Source organism: Chelonoidis abingdonii, chromosome 25 (assembly GCF_003597395.2).
Source record: "Chelonoidis abingdonii isolate Lonesome George chromosome 25, CheloAbing_2.0, whole genome shotgun sequence".
Lineage (NCBI taxonomy): Eukaryota > Metazoa > Chordata > Testudines > Testudinidae > Chelonoidis > Chelonoidis abingdonii.
The window spans coordinates 19,824,571-19,843,946 of record NC_133793.1 but is presented as its reverse complement, the minus strand read 5'-3'; the positions used below and the strand labels follow the sequence as shown (position 1 = coordinate 19,843,946).

The following is a 19,376-nucleotide window of genomic DNA, read 5'->3' as shown; positions in this document are numbered from 1 at the left end:
CTCCGCACCGAAGACGACGGTGCTGAGTCCCGGTGAGCAGAGGAAGGAACCAGGCTAAGTGCTGCCTCCATAAAGAGCTGCTTCAGTCTAATGTCCCACTCCTTCTTAGTCCTCGGCTTGAAGGCTTTACAAATGCGGCACTTGTCCACTTGGTGAGATTCCCCCAGACACTTAGGCAAGAGTCATGGGGGTCTCCTGTTGGCATCAGCTTCGGACAGGCCAAGCAGGGTTTGAAGCCTGGAGACCCAGGCATGGGCCCGGGTACCAGGATAGGGAAGAGGGGAGAAGACCCTCTTCCACCCCTCTAAGTAAACCAATTTTAACTATCCTAAGTAACTAGTGACAACTATCAACAACTAATGACAAACTATCAACAGGTACTAAGTGAATGCTAGGGAGAGTGGAGATCAGCGAAGCTGCGCTCCACAGTTCCAACAACGGTCACAGGTGGTAAGAAGGAACAGAGGGGGCGCTGGGTCGGCTGGGGCATATATCCGGCACCATGAAGGGGCCACTCTAGGGGGCACCTCAGCTGACCCACCGAGTGTTGCTAGGGTAAAAATCTTCCGACGATTGTGCACATGGCGTAGACACACCTAATTGGAATTGATATGAGCAAGCACTCGAAGAACAAGAGGGAAACTATATACAGTAATATTTGCAAGAGGAAAATGAGTTCAAAAAAAACAAACAAAAAACAACAGCTCTAGCTAAAGCACTGTCACTGGCAGCAAGAAGGAACTGAGGGTGGAGGAGGTTGGTGGCGCTCTACATGCCATAGCATATGCACACCACTCCAGGGGGTGCCAGAGCTGGTCCCCTACAGATACTGCTGAGAGAAAAAAGTCCAGTGTGGCAAGCACACATACGTAAGTTGAATGGACATGAGCAATCACTTGAAGAAGTTAGAATACATTTTTCTACTTTGAATACAGTTGCTTATTAATTACTTTAAACTTCTTTCCCAAGCCTTTGTATTTGAAATACAACCTGAATTTTTTTTCTAGTATATTCACTTTTTTAGAATCATGGTCTATGAAAACCCACTTTCACATTATTTTTGTCAGAAGCAACTGTCAGAATTTTTAGAAGTAAAAATAGTGGCTCTGAATTTCCATTCATGGGGGTGGGGAAGTGAGGGACTAGCTCCAGGTCCTGCTGACATCTCTGCTGTTTGGATGCAAACAGAATTCCCACCTCTCAGTCTCACACGCTCAGCTTATATGATCTTAGTTAGAACTGCAATATTGACTTGCTTGAAGCAGTTGTGTTTCTTTCAGTATGGAAGTATCAGAGGGGAATGCTCACTGACTAGGAAAAGCTTTCATTATGTTTTTCTCTAACTTGTCCATGGGTTTGTGAGGTCACTAATTTATAAAACAAAGTAGCATGAACTGCTACAGTCACAGGGTGTATCCCAAGGCAACCCTCAAGGAATAAAAGATAGAAGAAAAGATGGAGTTTAAATTATTAGGACATAAAACCTTCCACGCTAACACGATGGCTCTTCTTCATGCTCCTAGTCTCAAGAGTTGGAACAATTAGTTTTTAATTCTCTTTAAAAGCTAGATTTGGAATACTGCATATTACTGATTATCCAAGTAGCATAGGGGAACATGGATTTCAGTCAGATAACTCGGAATTCGGATAAACGAGAAGGTAGGGAACATTCAGCAGTGGGGTGGCCTCCCCTGTTGCCGGGGGCGGCTCCTCCTCGCAGTCTTGGCCAAGAGGCTCTGCTCTGCCCCACTCTCTCACATAACAGCAGGGGTGTGGAGGGCTCCCTGTTCAGCTGCAGGACTGGTGTCACCTGATCCCTGAAGGCACAAGATGCAAGCTCCAATCCTGGCTAGGAAAAGCAGAGACCCAGAGCCAGGATTCTGATGTACCCTGTCAAGACTGCAGCCTTTCCCCTACATCCTGCTTCTGCATGGAAAGAATGTCACTAGCCTAGCAGCCATGGAAGTAGCCCTCTGTAGCTCTGTTCACTCACTCCTATGAAAGCAGTTTGTAGAGGCTCCCTGTATTGCTGCAGGAGTCATTCAGCTGCAGGGTGGCCTCCCCCAAGACCAGGGGTCTGTCCTCCTCCTCGAAGTCTTAGCCCAGAATCTTTGCTCTGTTATCTGAACATCCATATTAGCTGAATTCCTTCCTTGTCCCCCAGCATGATACACATATGGGACAAGGAAGGGATTCGGATAATGCAGCGGTTCAGATAATAATGTTTTGGGTAAACAGATGTATACTGTACTTGTGACAGTCAGCAGCGACCCTCAAACAGCTATTAGTCTGATAACAGCTGGCAACCATTAGGGAAAATTGGACACCTCACGGACACAGCAGCCTGAACTTTTGAACTGTCTTCCCTTATCAGTCTTTAGGCAGTTGAAGCTGGTCCTAAGCCGGTTTTTGCTAAGCAGATTGCAAAAGTGCAGGGTTTGCTAACCACCAATCAAATGATAACACAACCAAAGCCTGTGCATGAATGTGTATAAAAAATTATTGGTTTTTATATGAAGTAGAGTCTTCATACCAAGATACAAAACTCTTTCTTCTGCAGAATAAAGCAACCTTTCCTTATCCCTGTCTGGCTGTCACTGGCTCTCAGCTAGACAGACCCGACATTTCGGTAACGGTTTCTGGCGACCCCAGATGGGACCCTCCTAGCTCGGACAACGGACACCAGACAGCTGCGGCGAACTAGAAGCGGTGCCACCGGGGTGCTTAGCCCCTCTTCCTCACTTCACCATGGCCCCTGGAGTTCGTGCTCCGATAAGGTGAGCCCTAATAGGATAAGGAAACACTTCCCGGGTTCTGGTTATATTCTGGTTACCTGGTTACTGTATTTCTGTCTTTTACCTTTGAGTGTTAGGTGAGTGAGCGGAACTGAGCTTCTTGTTCGTAATTCCTCAGGGTGGAAGCCATAGCGTGCAAGAAAGCCCTAAGGTCGTATTAAGATCCTTCTGTTCCGTCCCCTGTAGCAGTCAGTGTAAGCAGAAATTGCTGGCTTGGATTTTTTGGATTAAACCATTATTCCCTTCTTCTTTCTTTTTAATTCTCTATTTAAGTGCCAGAAAAGGGGATGGGTGGGTCTCAGCGAAAACCCTCTAAGGATAGCCCTTTGAATTACATGTTAAATAAATGTATTCCGGTAATGGGTATAGGCAAAAAGCCATTTAACTGTTCTGTGTTGCAGAAGGCTACTGTGAAAATTTCTGGTGTCTCCGCCTCCCATGCCTTTTTGCTAGCTCCGGATTCCCCAGTTAACCTCTTGGGCAGAGACCTGTTGCGTAAATTGCATGCTCAGATCTTTTTTTTCAAACAACAAAATCGTCCTCCGTTACCTCAAAACCAACTTCCCAGCTGTGTGCTGTTCTAACCCAGGCTTCAAAAAACTCAATCCTGCCTGCGAACCCAACCCTACCTGAGCAACTCAAACAGGAGGTAAAAGCCTCTCTATGGAGCACTTTAAAAACAGACTTGGGCACTCTCCAAACAAAACCAGTGCGTATAACCTTAAAGCCAGGCATTGTAGTTCCTCGAATTCATCAGTACTCCATCCCCCAAAAAGCTCTGCTAGGCCTCCGAAACCCTATCACCACATTCCTGCGGTTGGGAGTGCTAGTTCGCACCAAATCTCCTTTCAACACCCCCATTCTGCCAGTCAAAAAACCTAACAAATCCAGAGGGAAAACCGGTATACCAATTTGTCCAGAACTTGCGTGCAGTAAATAAATTTGTTCAGGCTAGACACAATGTGGTACCTAACCCTCACACTAGCCTGACTGCCATTCCAGCAGGTACTGCTTGCTATTCGGTAATAGACTTGTGTAATGCCTTTTTCAGTATTCCCCTAAATCAAAACAGCTGGAATATCTTTGCATTTACATAAACAGATCCAGAAACCGGGACAGCAAAACAGTTAACCTGAACTCGGCTACCACAAGGATATGTTAAATTGCCAACCATTTTCTCCTCTATCCTAACACGCCATTTAGCTAACATTAAGCTACCTGGTGGGTCCACTTACCTCTTGTATGTGGATAACATCCTGGTTTGTTCTCCTGATCAAGTATGCAGCCCAACTTCAGTCCTTACCCGCTGAGGTACCTGCTCACCGGATCCAGCCAGGGGACTGGGCCTATGTAAAAGAGTGGAAAATCGAGTTTCTCCAACCCCGGTGGGCTGGCCCTTTTCAAGTCCTTCTTACCACCCACACTGCAATTCAAGTAAGAAAACGAAATACTAATCCACCACACCCGAATCAAGCTAGCCCCTAGGCCGGGCCCAAAAGCAAACATCAAACTTCAAAAAAGCACCACCAACTCCTCCCACCGCAACCCGGAAAAGCCAAAAGCTAACAATACCCAAAGAACTAAACCTCTCAAGGAACTAAAGCTTTTGTTCCGACGACCAAAATCCTAAAACTCTAACTATGGGCTCTCAGATGGTGCTGCGGTTGCTATTATTTCTGAGCCTGCCCCTTGTACAAGCTAACTCGCACCCAGCGGCTAAACCTCTTCAGCAACTGGCCACGTTGGAACACTTGTCTAACTGCTGGTTGTGTCACCGAACTCATTCTGAGGAAAAAATAAAACTGGGCTGTATCTTCAAACCTCTCTAAAACTCTCTCCCTACAAGTGGTGCAAAAAACTGAGTAGTAGTGAAAAAAAATAAAAATCTCTAATGCAGGGGGTGCTAGTAAGCTTTACATCACACTTGTTTGCTGCTACATACTGCGTGGGTATCTTAAACACCACCCATGCCATGGGACATTTAAATGCATCCCACTGGCGGTGCCAGGGCTGGATATTTGGCAACTCCAAATATCAAAAATGTTAGGGTAAATTGGCGCCATTGAGTAGCAGGAAGCTCCCTCACCCTTTATTTACAGAACCCTGGTCTGTATTTTATTTGTGGTCATAATGCTTAGAAAGCTCTCCCGCCGGGGTGGCATGGCCAGTGTGGTGTGGCCAGAGTATTACCAAACAGTCAAGTAAACATCACGCTGGACTCACACCAAATCCTCAGCCTGAAAACTTGTCACAAGCTCTTCACACCCTTAAAAGGGGCTCGGGTTAAACGTGCCAAAACCCCCCTAGTAATCAGGCAAACAAAATTTCATTCCTTTATACGTAAACTTATTCCTAAACTGGGGGTAGCAAAGCTAAAAAGGGCAGTGGTAAACATTTCTGCAAAACTTAAAAAAGCAGCTAATGCCTCCTTAAATGTTTTCCAAAAGTTACAACGAAAAAATCAAGAACATAGCAAAAGTAACACTGCAAAATAGACGCGTCCTAAATGCTAAAGTAGGGAGGGGCCTGTGCTCGCGTTAAAAAAAATGCTGTTTTTATATTAATCGCTCTGGTTTAATTAAAAAAATTTGTAGGCCATCAAGAATGCAGCTGTTGTTTTCCACACTATATCACTTGATCAAACCCGTAATTTTAAAAATCTCCTCCCAAATCTTGGGTCATGGTTTACTGGCCTTTTCCGTAAAATTGTCAAATTATTTTCTCTTTTCTTTCTATGTGTCGTTTGGGTAATGTTGCAACGTGCAAAATGTTTGTGTAGTGCTGTTACTAAGGTCTCTACTGTCTGTAAAAAAACACAATCTCTCTCCCTCCAGCTTAATCACAAATTGCATATCGAACCTGATAATTTGGATTATCAGGCCCGAAGGGGGGACTGTAACTGTCAGCAGCAACCCCCGAACAGCTAGTAGCCTAATAGCTGGCAACCATTAAAAAAAAAGTTGAACACCTCACAAACACAGTAGCCTGAACTTTTAAACTGTCTTCCCTTATTGGTCTTAAGGCAGTTAAAGCTGGTCCTAAGCCGGTTTTTGCTAAGCAAATTGCAAAAGTGCAAGGTTTGCTAACCACCAATCAAATGATAAACACAACCAAAGCGTATTTGTAAGTGTGTATAAAAAATTCTTGGCTTTTGTATAAAGTAGAGTCTTTGTACCAAGACACAAAACTCTCCTTTCTTCTGCAAAATAAAGCAACCTTTCCTTATCCCTGTCTGGCTATCATTGGCTCTCAGCTAGGTGAACCCAACATTTCGATAACATAATGAACACCTAATTTTAGTGTTTCACTAGAAATACAACTAGAAGTGCCCAGCTTACTAAAAATGATATCACTTTCTCCTCTAGCTCCCATATACCTGCAGAGGCCCTTATTATCTTGTCCTCCCCAGCCATATTTCCTTCACCCATTTACCTTAATAGCAAAGAGATTTTCTGCATGCATGGACTTGATGACACACATTGCACTAGTTTAATTTAAAATGGATTTAAAACATGTTTTTTGTTATTCCAGTGTAAACATCAGTATGGACTCCACCAGTTTAAAAATGGTTATATTGACTTAGCATGCGCTGGCTAATTAACAGGAGCAATCTAGGCCGATGTAAGGCAGGTTTAAACCACTCCAGATGTCCACAAAAAAAGCTGGACTTCTAACTGAAATGACTTAACTATCACATTTAGTAAAATCAGTGCAGTTTTTTGTGTAGACCAGCCCAATTCAGTGATAAGGCCCCAGATGTGAACTGTTGGATATTTCATGTCATAGCTGGACACCAACTCCCAACCAGCTAATCAAAATGCAGCTTTGAACAGCCACTCACCATTTTCTCTCTCTCTCATTAATCAAACCCAGTCTATTATCTGTTCCTATCTATTTATAAGTCTTTATTCTCTCAATTACTTTGCCTAGCATTAATTTAGTCTACATCCCTGCAGACCATCTTTTTTTGAAAACCTCATGTGACATAGTTCTTCTTTGGGTCTCTTTTCCAAAGTGTTTTTTTAAATAAAGATTTCTGAAAATTTCATCCTGGAATTAACCACTTGTTTCTTGAGTTCTTTTGACAAAGAAATTGTAAATTTGATAAATCTACTAGATAACACTTTGAATTCTGATTCCTCATTCTGCAGTACTATCCAGGTTTCATTCCTTTCAGTGAGCAGTCTTGAGGTGTAAAATAGGGCTATAGTTCATACTATTGTTGATTAACAACTTCATTTGCTGGTGATCTCATTTTCTTATATTCAGATGTTTGAACAATGTCACTTACCACAAACAAACGTAAACCAAATTAAAACTTCTGTAATAAAAAACTATGAAGATTTACTGTAGGGTAAATCAAATACGGGTGAAAAATTGTAGTTTATTGAAACTCATAACTCAAAAAATATAAGATGCTGTAGTGTACAATATGTTACACAACGCACCCTTAGGTGCACATTCAAGTCAAGTAAGAACTCCATCTTTCCCCAAACCCTGGTACCCTAGTACTTGTTTCATATATAATCATGCACACTTACTTTGCAAGAGGAAGCCCCCAGTATTCTGAGGTGTTAATTAGCACCAAAAACAGCACATTTCATTTAAAAAAAATGAAACTGGGGAGCTAAATTAACTTAGCTAATACTTTTTGACAGACACATTCATGGAATTAAAACAGTTTACTCTAACCTAAACAGTGTGTGTACTGTACCAGTTTCTGTAATAGTTTGCAATTCTCTCCATATAGCAGTAGTGGAGAAGCCAGTTTCTAAACAATCTATGTACTTCCTACACAAAGTTCATCTGACTTTTTTGTTGGAAATAAGTCTATAAGGGGTGTGGAAAATCTGGATCTCTCAAGGACAACTACTGGTCGTAAATAATGGAGTTGTTTTAAGGCAAGGTCTCCACAGTCTGTTAGTGCCTTGTCCAATATGGCCCTCAAGTTTTCTAAAGAAGGGACAGATGTCGACTCCGTTGATAATAAAGGCTGTATTTCTGTTAGCTGCCCATGCACTGTAGGTCCATGATTTTGGGGTATGCTTACCTCTGTGTTTTCACACACAAAGCTGTCTACTATCACACCCCTTTGTAAGTCTCTATCTTTTTGTAAGACACCATCTATTTGAAATTGTTCTGGGGACTCCCATTCATCTAGATCTTCATCATCATCATCATCATCTTTTCCCTCACTTTCCTGAATAAATTTTAGAAATGAAGATTCAAATCCCATTGGTTTATATGCCTTTAAATCAAATGGTCTGGACACTGAATGCTTCTGAAACTTGTTTCTTGTGGTGTGGGGTGAATTTTTTTTAGCATTCTGATTGCTGTGTTGCCAGCCTTCTGTCTCTTTCTCCCTTGGTAACTGCAAAGGTAAACTGTTAAAATAAGAATTGTTTTCTCTACTTTCAGGCAAACCTTCAGTTTTACACAAAGGCTCTGTTATACTACATTCTTCAAAACAACTGGTTTTTGAACTATGGTTATATTTTAAAGTGCCTGAATACAAAAAAGCACCCGTGTCAAAAACCACACTATTTGCTGCACTCCTATTTTGATTTTCATTGCTTGTATCTTGAGAATCATAAGCAGTGTTTGGTACACAATGTTTTCCATTTTCATGCAGGTTGTCTGTGTGCACTGTATTTTCCTTTTTTAACTCTCTGGCTTCCTCTTTATTTAACAATAGCTCTGTTTCCGAAGAGGGTTCCTTTTTAACCATTGTACCACTTTTAACACAAACTACCAGTTTCTCAGTCTGTTGTTCTATATAAATATTGGTCATCTGATGTGTGCGTTTATAATGCCTCACAATACTGCTTTCCAATTTTACTACAGACAGACACCCTTGAACCATGCAAGGGTACTGAGTGTGGTTAGATTTCTCTGCGCACATTTTCAGGGCTTCCTCCTTTGTTTTAAAATGAATCAAATGTTTTTCTTTATTTTTACCAATTTTCTTAGCTTTTTCTTTTATCTGCTTCTCATTCTCATTTATATCATACTGATCTTTCAAACAGTCTTGTTCATTTTTATCATGAAGCAGATTATCCTGCTCCTCTTTATGACTTCCAAAGAGACTACCATAATATTCACTATGGCGGAAATATACATGTTGAGAGTAATGGCTGTAATTTGTGAAAATCCTATCACAGCCATTAAGGTCACAATGAATTTCAAAGTCTTTGTTAAGTTCTTCTTCACTAGCATGCTGTTCTATCAAGTGATGTTTCAGCTTGTTAAAAGTATGAAATACAGCAGGGCATTGAGGCTGGTTACATCGAAATCTTGCAGATTCAGTTTCAGAAAGCACTTTTTGATCCTCTAACTGATCTAGGTTATGAAAGTCACTGCAATGCTTAGCAAGAGCCTTAGAACATAAAAAGCGTTTACTACATTCTTTGTATTTGCATGCAAATATTTTTTTACATTTGACAAGTTCCCTTTTTGTTCTTGCTTTGTCTTTTTCTAAACAAAGCTGCTCTTTGTTATACTGATGTACAGTTCTATAGTGACGAATCAAGCCTTTCTGATTGGTAAAGGCAGAGTTGCAACTTTTATGAATACAATGGAATGGTTTGTGGTACTTATGCAATATATAACATAAATTTCCTTTGGCAACTGTTCTTTTACTTCCTCTCCCCTCTCTTGATTCCAATTCTTCCCTGTGGCTGTTTAGAGAGGATATTTTAGAGGGTCTTCCAGTTACATTACCATCTGTGTCTTCACTGGACTCCAAATCAGTTTCAGAACTACACTCTTCCTTCTTCGGGTGGCATAGCTGCTCAGTAGATCGCTCAGGTTGTTCAGTATACTCTTCATCTCTATTAGTACAGCAACCAGGTATTGAAGCTGCATTATTTTTTAGCTTGCCCTCTGCACATGCACTTATGTGCTCACATTTTTCATTAGCAAACAGCTTGTGAGTTATCTTCTCAATGCCAATTTGATGTTTGTTTCTATAATGAATTCTAAGGTGTGTTTTTCTTGTAAATGATCTTTGACAAATATGGCATTTAAATGGTGAATACCGATGTTGAAACATATTTAACTGAAGAACTTTTTCCTTGGAATAATTATGTTTTTTAACATAATGCATTAAGAGAGCTTCTCTGGTCACAAACTCATATTTACAACCTTGCCGTTCACAGAAAAATGGTTTAGCTGCCAGTTGAGTGAGATACTGTGTAGGTAAGTTGTCTTGTTGCTCTTGAAAATTAAGTTCTGAGGTAGTTTCATTGACAACTGATTGAAGACACTTGGCATCATTTGATGGATATGACTGTAATGACCCTAAAAAAGGCTTGTGTGTTAAAGTGGAAGAATTTGCAGTAAAGTTAGACTTTAAACTTAAATGTTTCAAGCCCAACAGAAGTTCCAACATGGCATCTTCAGTATTTGGCACCTTAGAATCTTCATAAAAGGAAGTTTCTGGGGAAGAACAAATTTCTTGCTTGAGACAATTTTTTCCTTTAGAATTTGTATTACAATACAGACTTTCTGGAGAGTCAGTATTCGTATCAGAATTATGCCTAAGATCTGCACTAAGATCTCCAGTAGTTCTGCTGTTTTGACTATCATTGATTAGATTAAAAATATCTTTAGCTTTGATCCCCATCTTTTTTTTAGGTTTGAAATGGTATGGATGTGCCCTTCGAAGATGTTTTTGCATACCTCTGGCATTTTTGTATGTTGAACTACATCCTTCAAAACCACAGGTAATTTTTTCCCCATCAAAACAAACTGCCACATGGGAGCATTGTTCTTTTAAACCAGAAAGGTGAAAGACTCCCTGTTGGGATATTCGACTACAAGGAATTGTTTGATTCTGAGTTATTGTTTCTATCAAAGGGGATACTTGCTTTTTGGTTACTACAGTAGAGGCTCTGTGGCTCCCAAAATAAACACTACAGTTGCTTTCACTATCAGTTTCGTCATTGTCAGAGACAGTTTCTTCCTTAATCTGTAGGATTTCTTGAGAACTTGTTGACCCCACAGACAAGGTAAGATTTTCATATGGACTGAAATTATCTACTTGATCAACCAGCTGAGACTCAGGAAGATAACTGCATCTGTCTTTTGAAATAGGCTCTTCAAGTTTAACTGATGTCTCCTTCACTTCTCCATTTGCTATTGCAATATTATGCATTGCAAGGTGATTCTGAAATTCTGTTTTTGAATAATAGAACTTTTTGCAACCAAGAAAGTTACATGTGTATGATGCATCCCTAAAATGCTGAGCTTCATGGTGGTAAAGCTGCCCCAAGTCACTGAAAATTATGTTGCAGCCATTTAATTCACACTTATAACGCAGATCTTCATGCATTTGTTTGTGATTTAATAATTCATTAACTGACCCAAATCTAGCATAACAATCCATAGACACACACATGTAAGGCTGAGGACCACAGTGCACTCGTTCATGCTCCTGCAGATGAAAGGATGTCATGAAGTGACGTCGGCAAAAAGCACACTTCTCTCTTCTGTTTTTCATATCCAAGTAGTGTTTTGCATTTTCATCATTGTTTTGATGTTCAGCTTTTAGATGTACACTTAAATATTTAAATTGCTTAAATACTCTAGAGCAGTCTGTGCCAGGACATGGATATATGTCTCTATCTTGCAGATGGTAATTTTCTAATTGGCTAAATGTGACATATTCATGTGTATCACTTTTGTTTTTTTCAGATGGTTGTGGTTGCTGCTGCTTTTCCTCTGATGATGCAGAAGAGTTTCTGGATGTACTGGTCTTTTGTGGTGATCTCTCTTTTTTCAACAGTATTTTCTTTTTTGGTCGGTATGTTCTACTAGGTGGCATTTTAACATGCTCCATTACATGTGGTACAAAAAATTCCTTTCTCTTGAACCTTTTTGTACACACTGGACATGTATAAATACCATCTTCCATGTGCATCTTAGAATGATGTAGTATTCTAGCCTCTATACATTCTCTTTTGCATAACACACAGAAGAATTTGTATTGGAGCCATCTCTGATATCTTTCAGAAGATCCAATTGGCTTTTTCACTCTTGTTTTTTCTTTAAGTTGATTTGCTGCCTCTTTTCCTCCTTCATAGTATTTATGTTCTTTAGTCTCATCATAATCACTCAAAAGAGTTTCTAACAAGTCAGTTTCATTGATTGACATATCATTACAACTCACATCGTCTTCAGAATCAGAAGCTTCTTTCCCTAAGAGTTTAAGACAATGCCGTTTTAAAGTCTTCCAGTCCCAAAATTCAGGATCAAATGGCCAATATGCTTTTAAAGCTAACAGAAGCTCACAACGGAGTGAGTTTGGAACCAGTGCATTTTCTTCATCAAATTTCTGATCTGGTTGCAAATGCAGTTCTTCCAGCACATTGTATCCATCCAAACTTGGCTCGAGCAAAAACTCAGTGAGCTGACATGCTCTTCTAACTTCAAGATCCACTGGTAAAAGGCATGCAATTGTTTTACATACAGATGTCTTCATCTCATCATTTCCATTTGATCTGATCTGAAGCGCTCTCACACATAACAAAATAGACACAGCAAGACCTGCTTCTTCTGCCTGCGTGGAAAAATATAAACAAAGAAGTTATTTTTCATTTTGTTGGTAGATGCATTCTTCCCTGAATCACACACTGTGGAACAACTGTATCTACATCTTGAAGTCTGCCTAAAGCTAGAAGTGATGTTTAGGATAACTATTATAAAACTCTTAGTAGAATAGGCAATTTGGCAGCAGAAAAAATTCCCAGTGGAGAATTCTGACTTAGATGTTGAGCTTCTACCATTGCTCTTGGCAAACTCTCTCACTGGCCCCCACCTCCACTGCTGTTTTCTTCTAATAATCTAATTTTCCTTTGGCAAATTTTATTCCATTATTCCTAGTAATACACAACAATTCCCCTTTGTCCTTAGAATTCATTCTAACATTTGTAAAATTGTAGTTTGGTCAAATTATATATTTATTTTCTTCTCTCTCCTGAGAAGTTAACTCCTTAATCATTTTAGTTGGTTTTCTTTGAATTTCTTCAAAGTGTTTTTCAAGGTTTGTCAACTATGTAAACTCCTGGACAAGTAACTGGGATCCCCTTCTCCTGTGGATAGAGGTGATTTTTTGTTGTTGTGGGGGGGAGGGAATGCCAGGGGATAATAGACACCTGAAGTTCACCCTCCATTCCATATGGTATTACGTATATTCACATATGCAGAGTTGATTTTGTTTGTATATACAGCAAAGAATCATTTTACTAACTCTCCCCAAAATCCTCAGACTGGCTCTGCACCAGGGTATGATCCTGGTACGCAGAAATTGGTAATGTTGGTGCCCTTCTACCCCCGCCCCGTTCCTTTTAAGAGAGATATTGAGGAGTTGTGATCTACTAAGGTCAGCGGGCATCCTCTGACTACATCAGTATAAAAACTTTTAAGAAAGCCTGCTGGCCATCCCAAGCCTTACATCCTCCAGTCTGTGAATCACTCGTTTGTTTTTCCTCTCAAGAGGATGCACGCCCTTAATACTCAAATTAAAGGTCACAGAGTTCAAGGCCAGCAGGAACCATTAGATCATTTCGTCTGACCTCCAGCATGTTATAGCCCATTACATTTTACCCAGTTACTCCTATATTAAGCCCAATAAATTGCACTGGGCTAAAACATAACTTGAGTTTGACTGCAGCATGTTTTCCAGAAAGGCATCCAGTCTTGATCTGAAGACATCAGAGATGGAGAATCCACCATTTCCCTTGTAGTTACTTCCATGGAATAATCACCTCACTGTTAAATGTGTGCCTCTTTTCCAGTGCAAATGTGTCTGGCTTCAGCTTCCAGTAATAGATTCTTCTTATGCCCTTCTCCACTAGATTAACGAGCCCTTTACTAGCTGGTATTTTCTACCCATTACAATACTTGTACACTGTAGTCAAGTCATCTCAATTTCCTTTTTGATAAACTGAACAGACTGAGCTCTTTAAGTCTCATGCTGTAAGGCATTTTCTTCAGCCCTTGAATAGTTTTTGAGGCTGTTTTCTGCACCCTCTCCAAGTCTTCAACATCCTTTTTAAAATGGGGGTCTCACCAATGCTGGATACAGAAATAAAATAATGGCCCTAACTATTAGTCCCTTGTTTATGACTGTGGCTGATGTTTGACTGTCCATTATGTAGCAGTGCAAATATTTTGTATTTTTGCTGCAACACCCACAAATGTTAGCAAATCAGTATCTTCTGAGCAATTAATGTACTTTAAGATATTGTTAAAATGTAATGAGAATGTGTAAACAATTTATCTGTATGCAGATTTTAAAATTTGGTATATTTCCAGTTCAACAAAGACAAAAATGAAAAACAATGTTTCCATAAAGTGACACAAGAATGTGTTTCCAGGTACAAAGTACTTAACTGCACTTATGGTACGTCTTCACTACCGGCCGTATTGGCGGGTAGCAATCGATTTCTCGGGGATCGATATATCGGGTCTCATCTAGACGGCGGTAGCGGAGTCGACAGGGGGAGCCGCGGACATTGATTTCGCGCCATGAGGACAGTAAGTAACTCAATTTAAGATACTTCGACTTCAGCTACGTTATTCACGTAGCTGAAGTTGCGTATCTTAGATCAATCCTGCCCCCTAATGCAGACCAGCCCTAAGTTACCATATTTACAATAAGATGTATTAGAGCAAAATACTGATAGCAAGTAACCGATAATGTTAATGATATAATTTAATTCTACTGTTTTAGCGCAGTGTTGCTGTAGCCATGCTGGTCCCAGAATATTAGCGAGATATTGATGGGTGAGGTATCTTTTATTGGACCAACTTCTGTTGGTGAGACAGAGAAGCTTTTTAGCTTAGAGAGAGAGTCTGGAAGAAGCTCGAAAGCTTGTCTCTCTCACTAACAGAAGCTGGTTCAATAAAAGGTATTACCTCATCCACCTTGTCTCTCTAACTCTAAGCACAAGCACATTTGTACATATACACACAAATATATGTAAACTAAAATATTTAAATTATTCATGTGTCATACTTGATCTCTAAACTATTTCCTACAAAAGCTTATTAGAAGATTAAAGTTTGCAAAGTCAAGAACTCAAAAGTTGGGAAATACCCAGATGAAGACTGCCTGTGTGACATTCATTCTCCCCCATTTGTGTCTAACTATATGATCACATTCTATTCCTCCCCTTCCCCATGAGGACCCTATAATGCTCAGTGAATGAGGTAGCTGTTCAATATTTCTTCTCAAATGCATAAACCAACCTGTGGTTTTATTTGCTCCCCATTCAAACCCTGCACGTAAAAAGGAATTTTTAGATTTCTACACTGCACTTACCCTCTGTAGTATCTGAGCCTCTACAAATATTAATTTACCTTCACAACACACCTGCCAAGCCTTGACTACACTGGGAAGTTTTTGCTATAAACTAAGGTGTGAATTTAAAAACTGCTATAGTTATACCAGTATCAACCCTCACTTAGCCACTCCTATCCTAATATGAAGTGGCTTTTTTCAGCTTAGTGTAAACCACTTCCCAAGTGATATAAGTTGATTTTTTTTTTTAAAAGCTTCTCTTATACTGAAATTGGAGTGTCTACATCATTATATCTGGTAAACTTTTCCAAGCAGACAAGACTTCAGATACAGAAATATTAGTCCCATTTTACAGCTGAGGAACTCGATAAGAGAGACAGAGGCCAAAATTTATGGAACTGTCCATAAATTTTGGGTGCTCAACTTGAGACCCTTATTCTGAGGTGCTGAATACTTCCAGCTCCCACTATCTTCAGTAGGAGCTCTGAATGTTCATCCATTCTAAAAATCAATCTCAAGTTGGGCACCAAGAAAATGAGGCTCACACTATGAGCAGTCACATCTGAAAATTCTTATGTAACTGACTTCCCTCAGCAAAACAAAGGAAGTCTGTGGCGATTCCAAGAATAGAATACAGTACCCTTGTGTCCCAGATGAGCACCTTAACCATGAGACCATGCATTTTCCTCTCGCAAACCACCGCCTTTTTCATTAAACACTGTATGAAGTTAATAAGGCGGGGTCCTTGAGACAACAATCTCAACACTATTACATCCCTGTCTCATTCCTTGAGTACAGTCCATCCTGTGCACTGAATAAGTCAGGGTTCGGTGTAAAAAATAGTACGTGACCGTGTAATTAAGGACTAATGTAATGCATAGGCAGATAAGCAGGGCCAGCTTTCGCAAGTGTAGGGCCCGATTCATACTCACCCGGCGGCGCTTCACTTGGTCCGGGTCTTCGGCGGCACTCAAGGACCCGCTGCTAAAGTGCCGGCGAAGACCCAGAGCGAGTGAAGGGCCCACCCCTGAAATGCCGAAGACCCGGAGCGCCGCTGAGTGAGTAAAAATTAAAGAGGCTCCGGCATGGGAAATCGGGCAAAGCGGCCTAAAGCCAGCCCTGCAGATAAGTGATTAGAATTAAGGTTGTACAGGCTATCAGGCCCCTAAACGTGGCATTTCTTAACTTCTGAGTCCTTCCCTTTGCAAGCTTTATTATGTCTTTTTGTAAGGAATGTCCTAGTTTTATTTAAATGAATAAAAAACCAACCACATACTTTACCATGATGTGAACTTAGAACCTTCACATTAATGTCAACCCTCTACCACTTAAGATGAAAGAGTAACTATTACTAGTGTTTAGCAGGCTTTTATCCTCTATCTGCACCAGCTGTTTCCTGTGGATTATACAAGTGTTTTCTAGACAGCTACAGGAATTCCTACTTCTGGGAAAGGAATGTGGTCTAGCAGTTAGGGCAGAGAATAGAGATAGGACTCCTGGGTGCACTTTGTTAATAATGTATTACATTTACATAGTACTTATACAAGTGTGGACCTCAAAAGGTGGGCAATGCGGGAATAGCCCCATTTTACAGAAAATGGAGACAAGCCATAGCATATTCATTCAGAGAAGGGCTGTGGTTAAGTGGATGAAGCTTGGGTAAGCCATATCAGAGACCCTGGTTTTATTCTTAGCTCTGTCAGAAGACATCTTGTGCAACCCTTCAGATTCACTTCCCCCTCATGTGTAAAATGAGGGGAATGATACTTCTCTTCCTCCTCTTAGGCCTACTCAATAGGTTGTGATGTGCACAGAATTTACTTAGAAGAAGAGAGAAGGCTACAATTTATGGTCTCCTGGCTCCTAGGCAACTGAACACTTAGGCCACAGGATATCTCAATGGGGAAAAGCAGCAGCAGCAGCATCAGTTTTCTATGTACCATTTTGAGCTCCAGCTCTGTGCTAGATATCCACATGATGCAGGAAACTCAGTGGAATCTGGGAGTACGCACAGTGAGTTGGAACATTCAGAAACTTAAAATACATGTATCAAGTTCTACTTTGCATGTGCAAACGATTGCTTTTCAGCATTTAAATCAGTGAAAACTGGATGGTTTTTCACAGGAACAGGGAAAGGCACATCTCCAACCTCAGGACAACTCACATGTCATTTCAATTTTCTGCTCCAATCTACAAAGATGTTAGAGCAATTCAAAAAAATGGTCAGAAAATATTACCATTAGCAATCAGCCTATTTTTCATACCCTTGTCCTCAAAAGTGTTTAACTTATTTTTTTGCTAATTCCTTCCCCCACAAAAAATCCAGTCTGAGGCGAAGAACAAGCATGGAAAATTTCAGTCCAAACTGTTGAAATATGTCAAAAGTTGTAAGCATTTGGAAACAAAGGATTATAATAGAAAGTATTAAGATACCTTAACTATAGGCATAACTATTGCTTTGCCTATTAATAGTATCTCACCATATCTGTCACCTTTAAACTACACAATTCCAGTCTTTTCCATCTCCCCTCATGCAGAAATCTTCCCGGGCCTCCAATAATTTTTTGTTGCCCACCTCTAGCATCCGTCTATTACTTTTTACAGTTATAGTGACCACAGTTGAATATAACATTACAAGTGAGGCTGTACCATTGATTTATATAATGACACCAATATTTCCATTGGGACAGAAAACAAACAAACGTCATATTATTGTTTGCTTTTAAGACTTTCGCTGCACATATAATAGAAGTGTTCACTTAGTAATGCACAGTGATGTCCAAATTTTGTGTGTATGTGTGTGGGGATTTACAATTAATTCAGAACTCAGGAAAGTACATAGCTCAAAGGCATTATCAAATGCAATATCCTGGATTTCACTGCTGATCAATGTATCTGCCATCATACTGCCTGGCTTTAACTCAAATCCTGTCTGAAGTTCCTCAGTCTTCTCTAATCTTGACTAACCAAATGACTTATCTGCAAATTTTGACACCTCATTGTTTACCACTTATTCCAGCTCTTTATTGCACATTTTCAACATCAGTATATAGTTTATAAGCCATTAAGCTTTTGGGAAAAAAGGGAACAATGCTCATTTTAAAAATTAAAAATTATATTACTACAATTTTACTTCAAAGACGACCGACATTTTAACATTAGTGAGTATGGCATTGTGGTGTATTTGCTCTTGTTTGAGGAAACGTTAGTTGAGCAATCAACGAGAAATATTCCCAGGTACTACATTGATAGGTGCATTACAAATGTATATAATAATTATAAAGTATGATTATGACTTAGGTTGGAACGTTTTTTAAAAATCTTCAGTTATTCAAATTTTATTGTTATAGCAAAGCAACAAATTAAGTTATGTTCTATGGTACAATTGGTACATGGACTCAATAATAAAATGAAATTAACTGCAATCAGCAGACTGCAACATAAATTACTTACTTCAGATTGTATCACTCTAATTAGGAAGAATAAGTGTTGTAGCGTTTTAGCTATGATGCCAAACTGCCGACATCTCTCCAAAAAAGAATCTAAAGAAGGATCAATTCTTCTTTGCAACTTGCTCCAGAACAGAGTCAGCTCCCTGTGAAAAGAGTTCAAAGCAGATTGTAAACATAATGCAAGGTGAGGAAACTGAGATTTCACAGTAGCAGCCGTGTTAGTCTGAATCTGCAAAAAGAACAGGAGTACTTGTGACACCTTGGAGACTAACAAATTTATTTCAGCATAAGCTTTCGTGAGCTACAGCTCACTTCTTCGGATGCATAGAATGGAACACACAGACAGGAGATATTTATACATACAGAGAACATGAAAAGGTGGAAGTATGTATACAAAACAAAAAAAGAAAAAGAGATGGGCCATTTCATAGTCAAATTACTGTCCTGGTTCAGTGGCCGATACAGTCCAAATGTTACATTCTTAGAGCCATGAAATTACTGTCCATGAGATTCTAATGGAACATGGTGATTCACTTAAGATTTTACTATCATTTGATCTGCCAATTTTCCTTTTCAACATATAATGCCCACTCTTCCCCTTCCCCTTCCCCTCCCCCAACGCCCTGGCATGAACCTGTCTATCCTTTCCATAATTTTGTACCTAGAATAATTTGTATGCCACTGATTTCCTCAGTCCCCCAGGTTCCCTGATTGCCACTCTAGTTCAATCATCCTTAATTATTTTAGACCTTTAGCATTTATTAACAACCTTTAAAAAACCCACTGTTATATTGTTCTGCCCTTTCCTGAATGCGTCGATTCTTC

General features: G+C 39.9%; 1 protein-coding gene across 2 annotated transcripts in view; it reads right to left on the bottom strand.

Moving 5' to 3' along the window:
- Window positions 1-7,159: 7,159 nt before the first annotated feature.
- RLF (RLF zinc finger) overlaps window positions 7,160-19,376 on the bottom strand; it is a 111,224-nt gene continuing 99,007 nt past the window's right edge. For both annotated transcript variants that reach the window (XM_032776418.2, XM_075060851.1), the window contains 2 exons: window positions 18,553-18,694; window positions 7,160-12,354 (listed from right to left, as the gene is read on the bottom strand). In XM_032776418.2, the coding sequence (XP_032632309.2) occupies window positions 7,576-12,354; window positions 18,553-18,694 (4,921 nt within the window). In that variant the 3' untranslated portion in view covers window positions 7,160-7,575. The remainder of the gene's footprint in view (window positions 12,355-18,552; window positions 18,695-19,376) is intronic.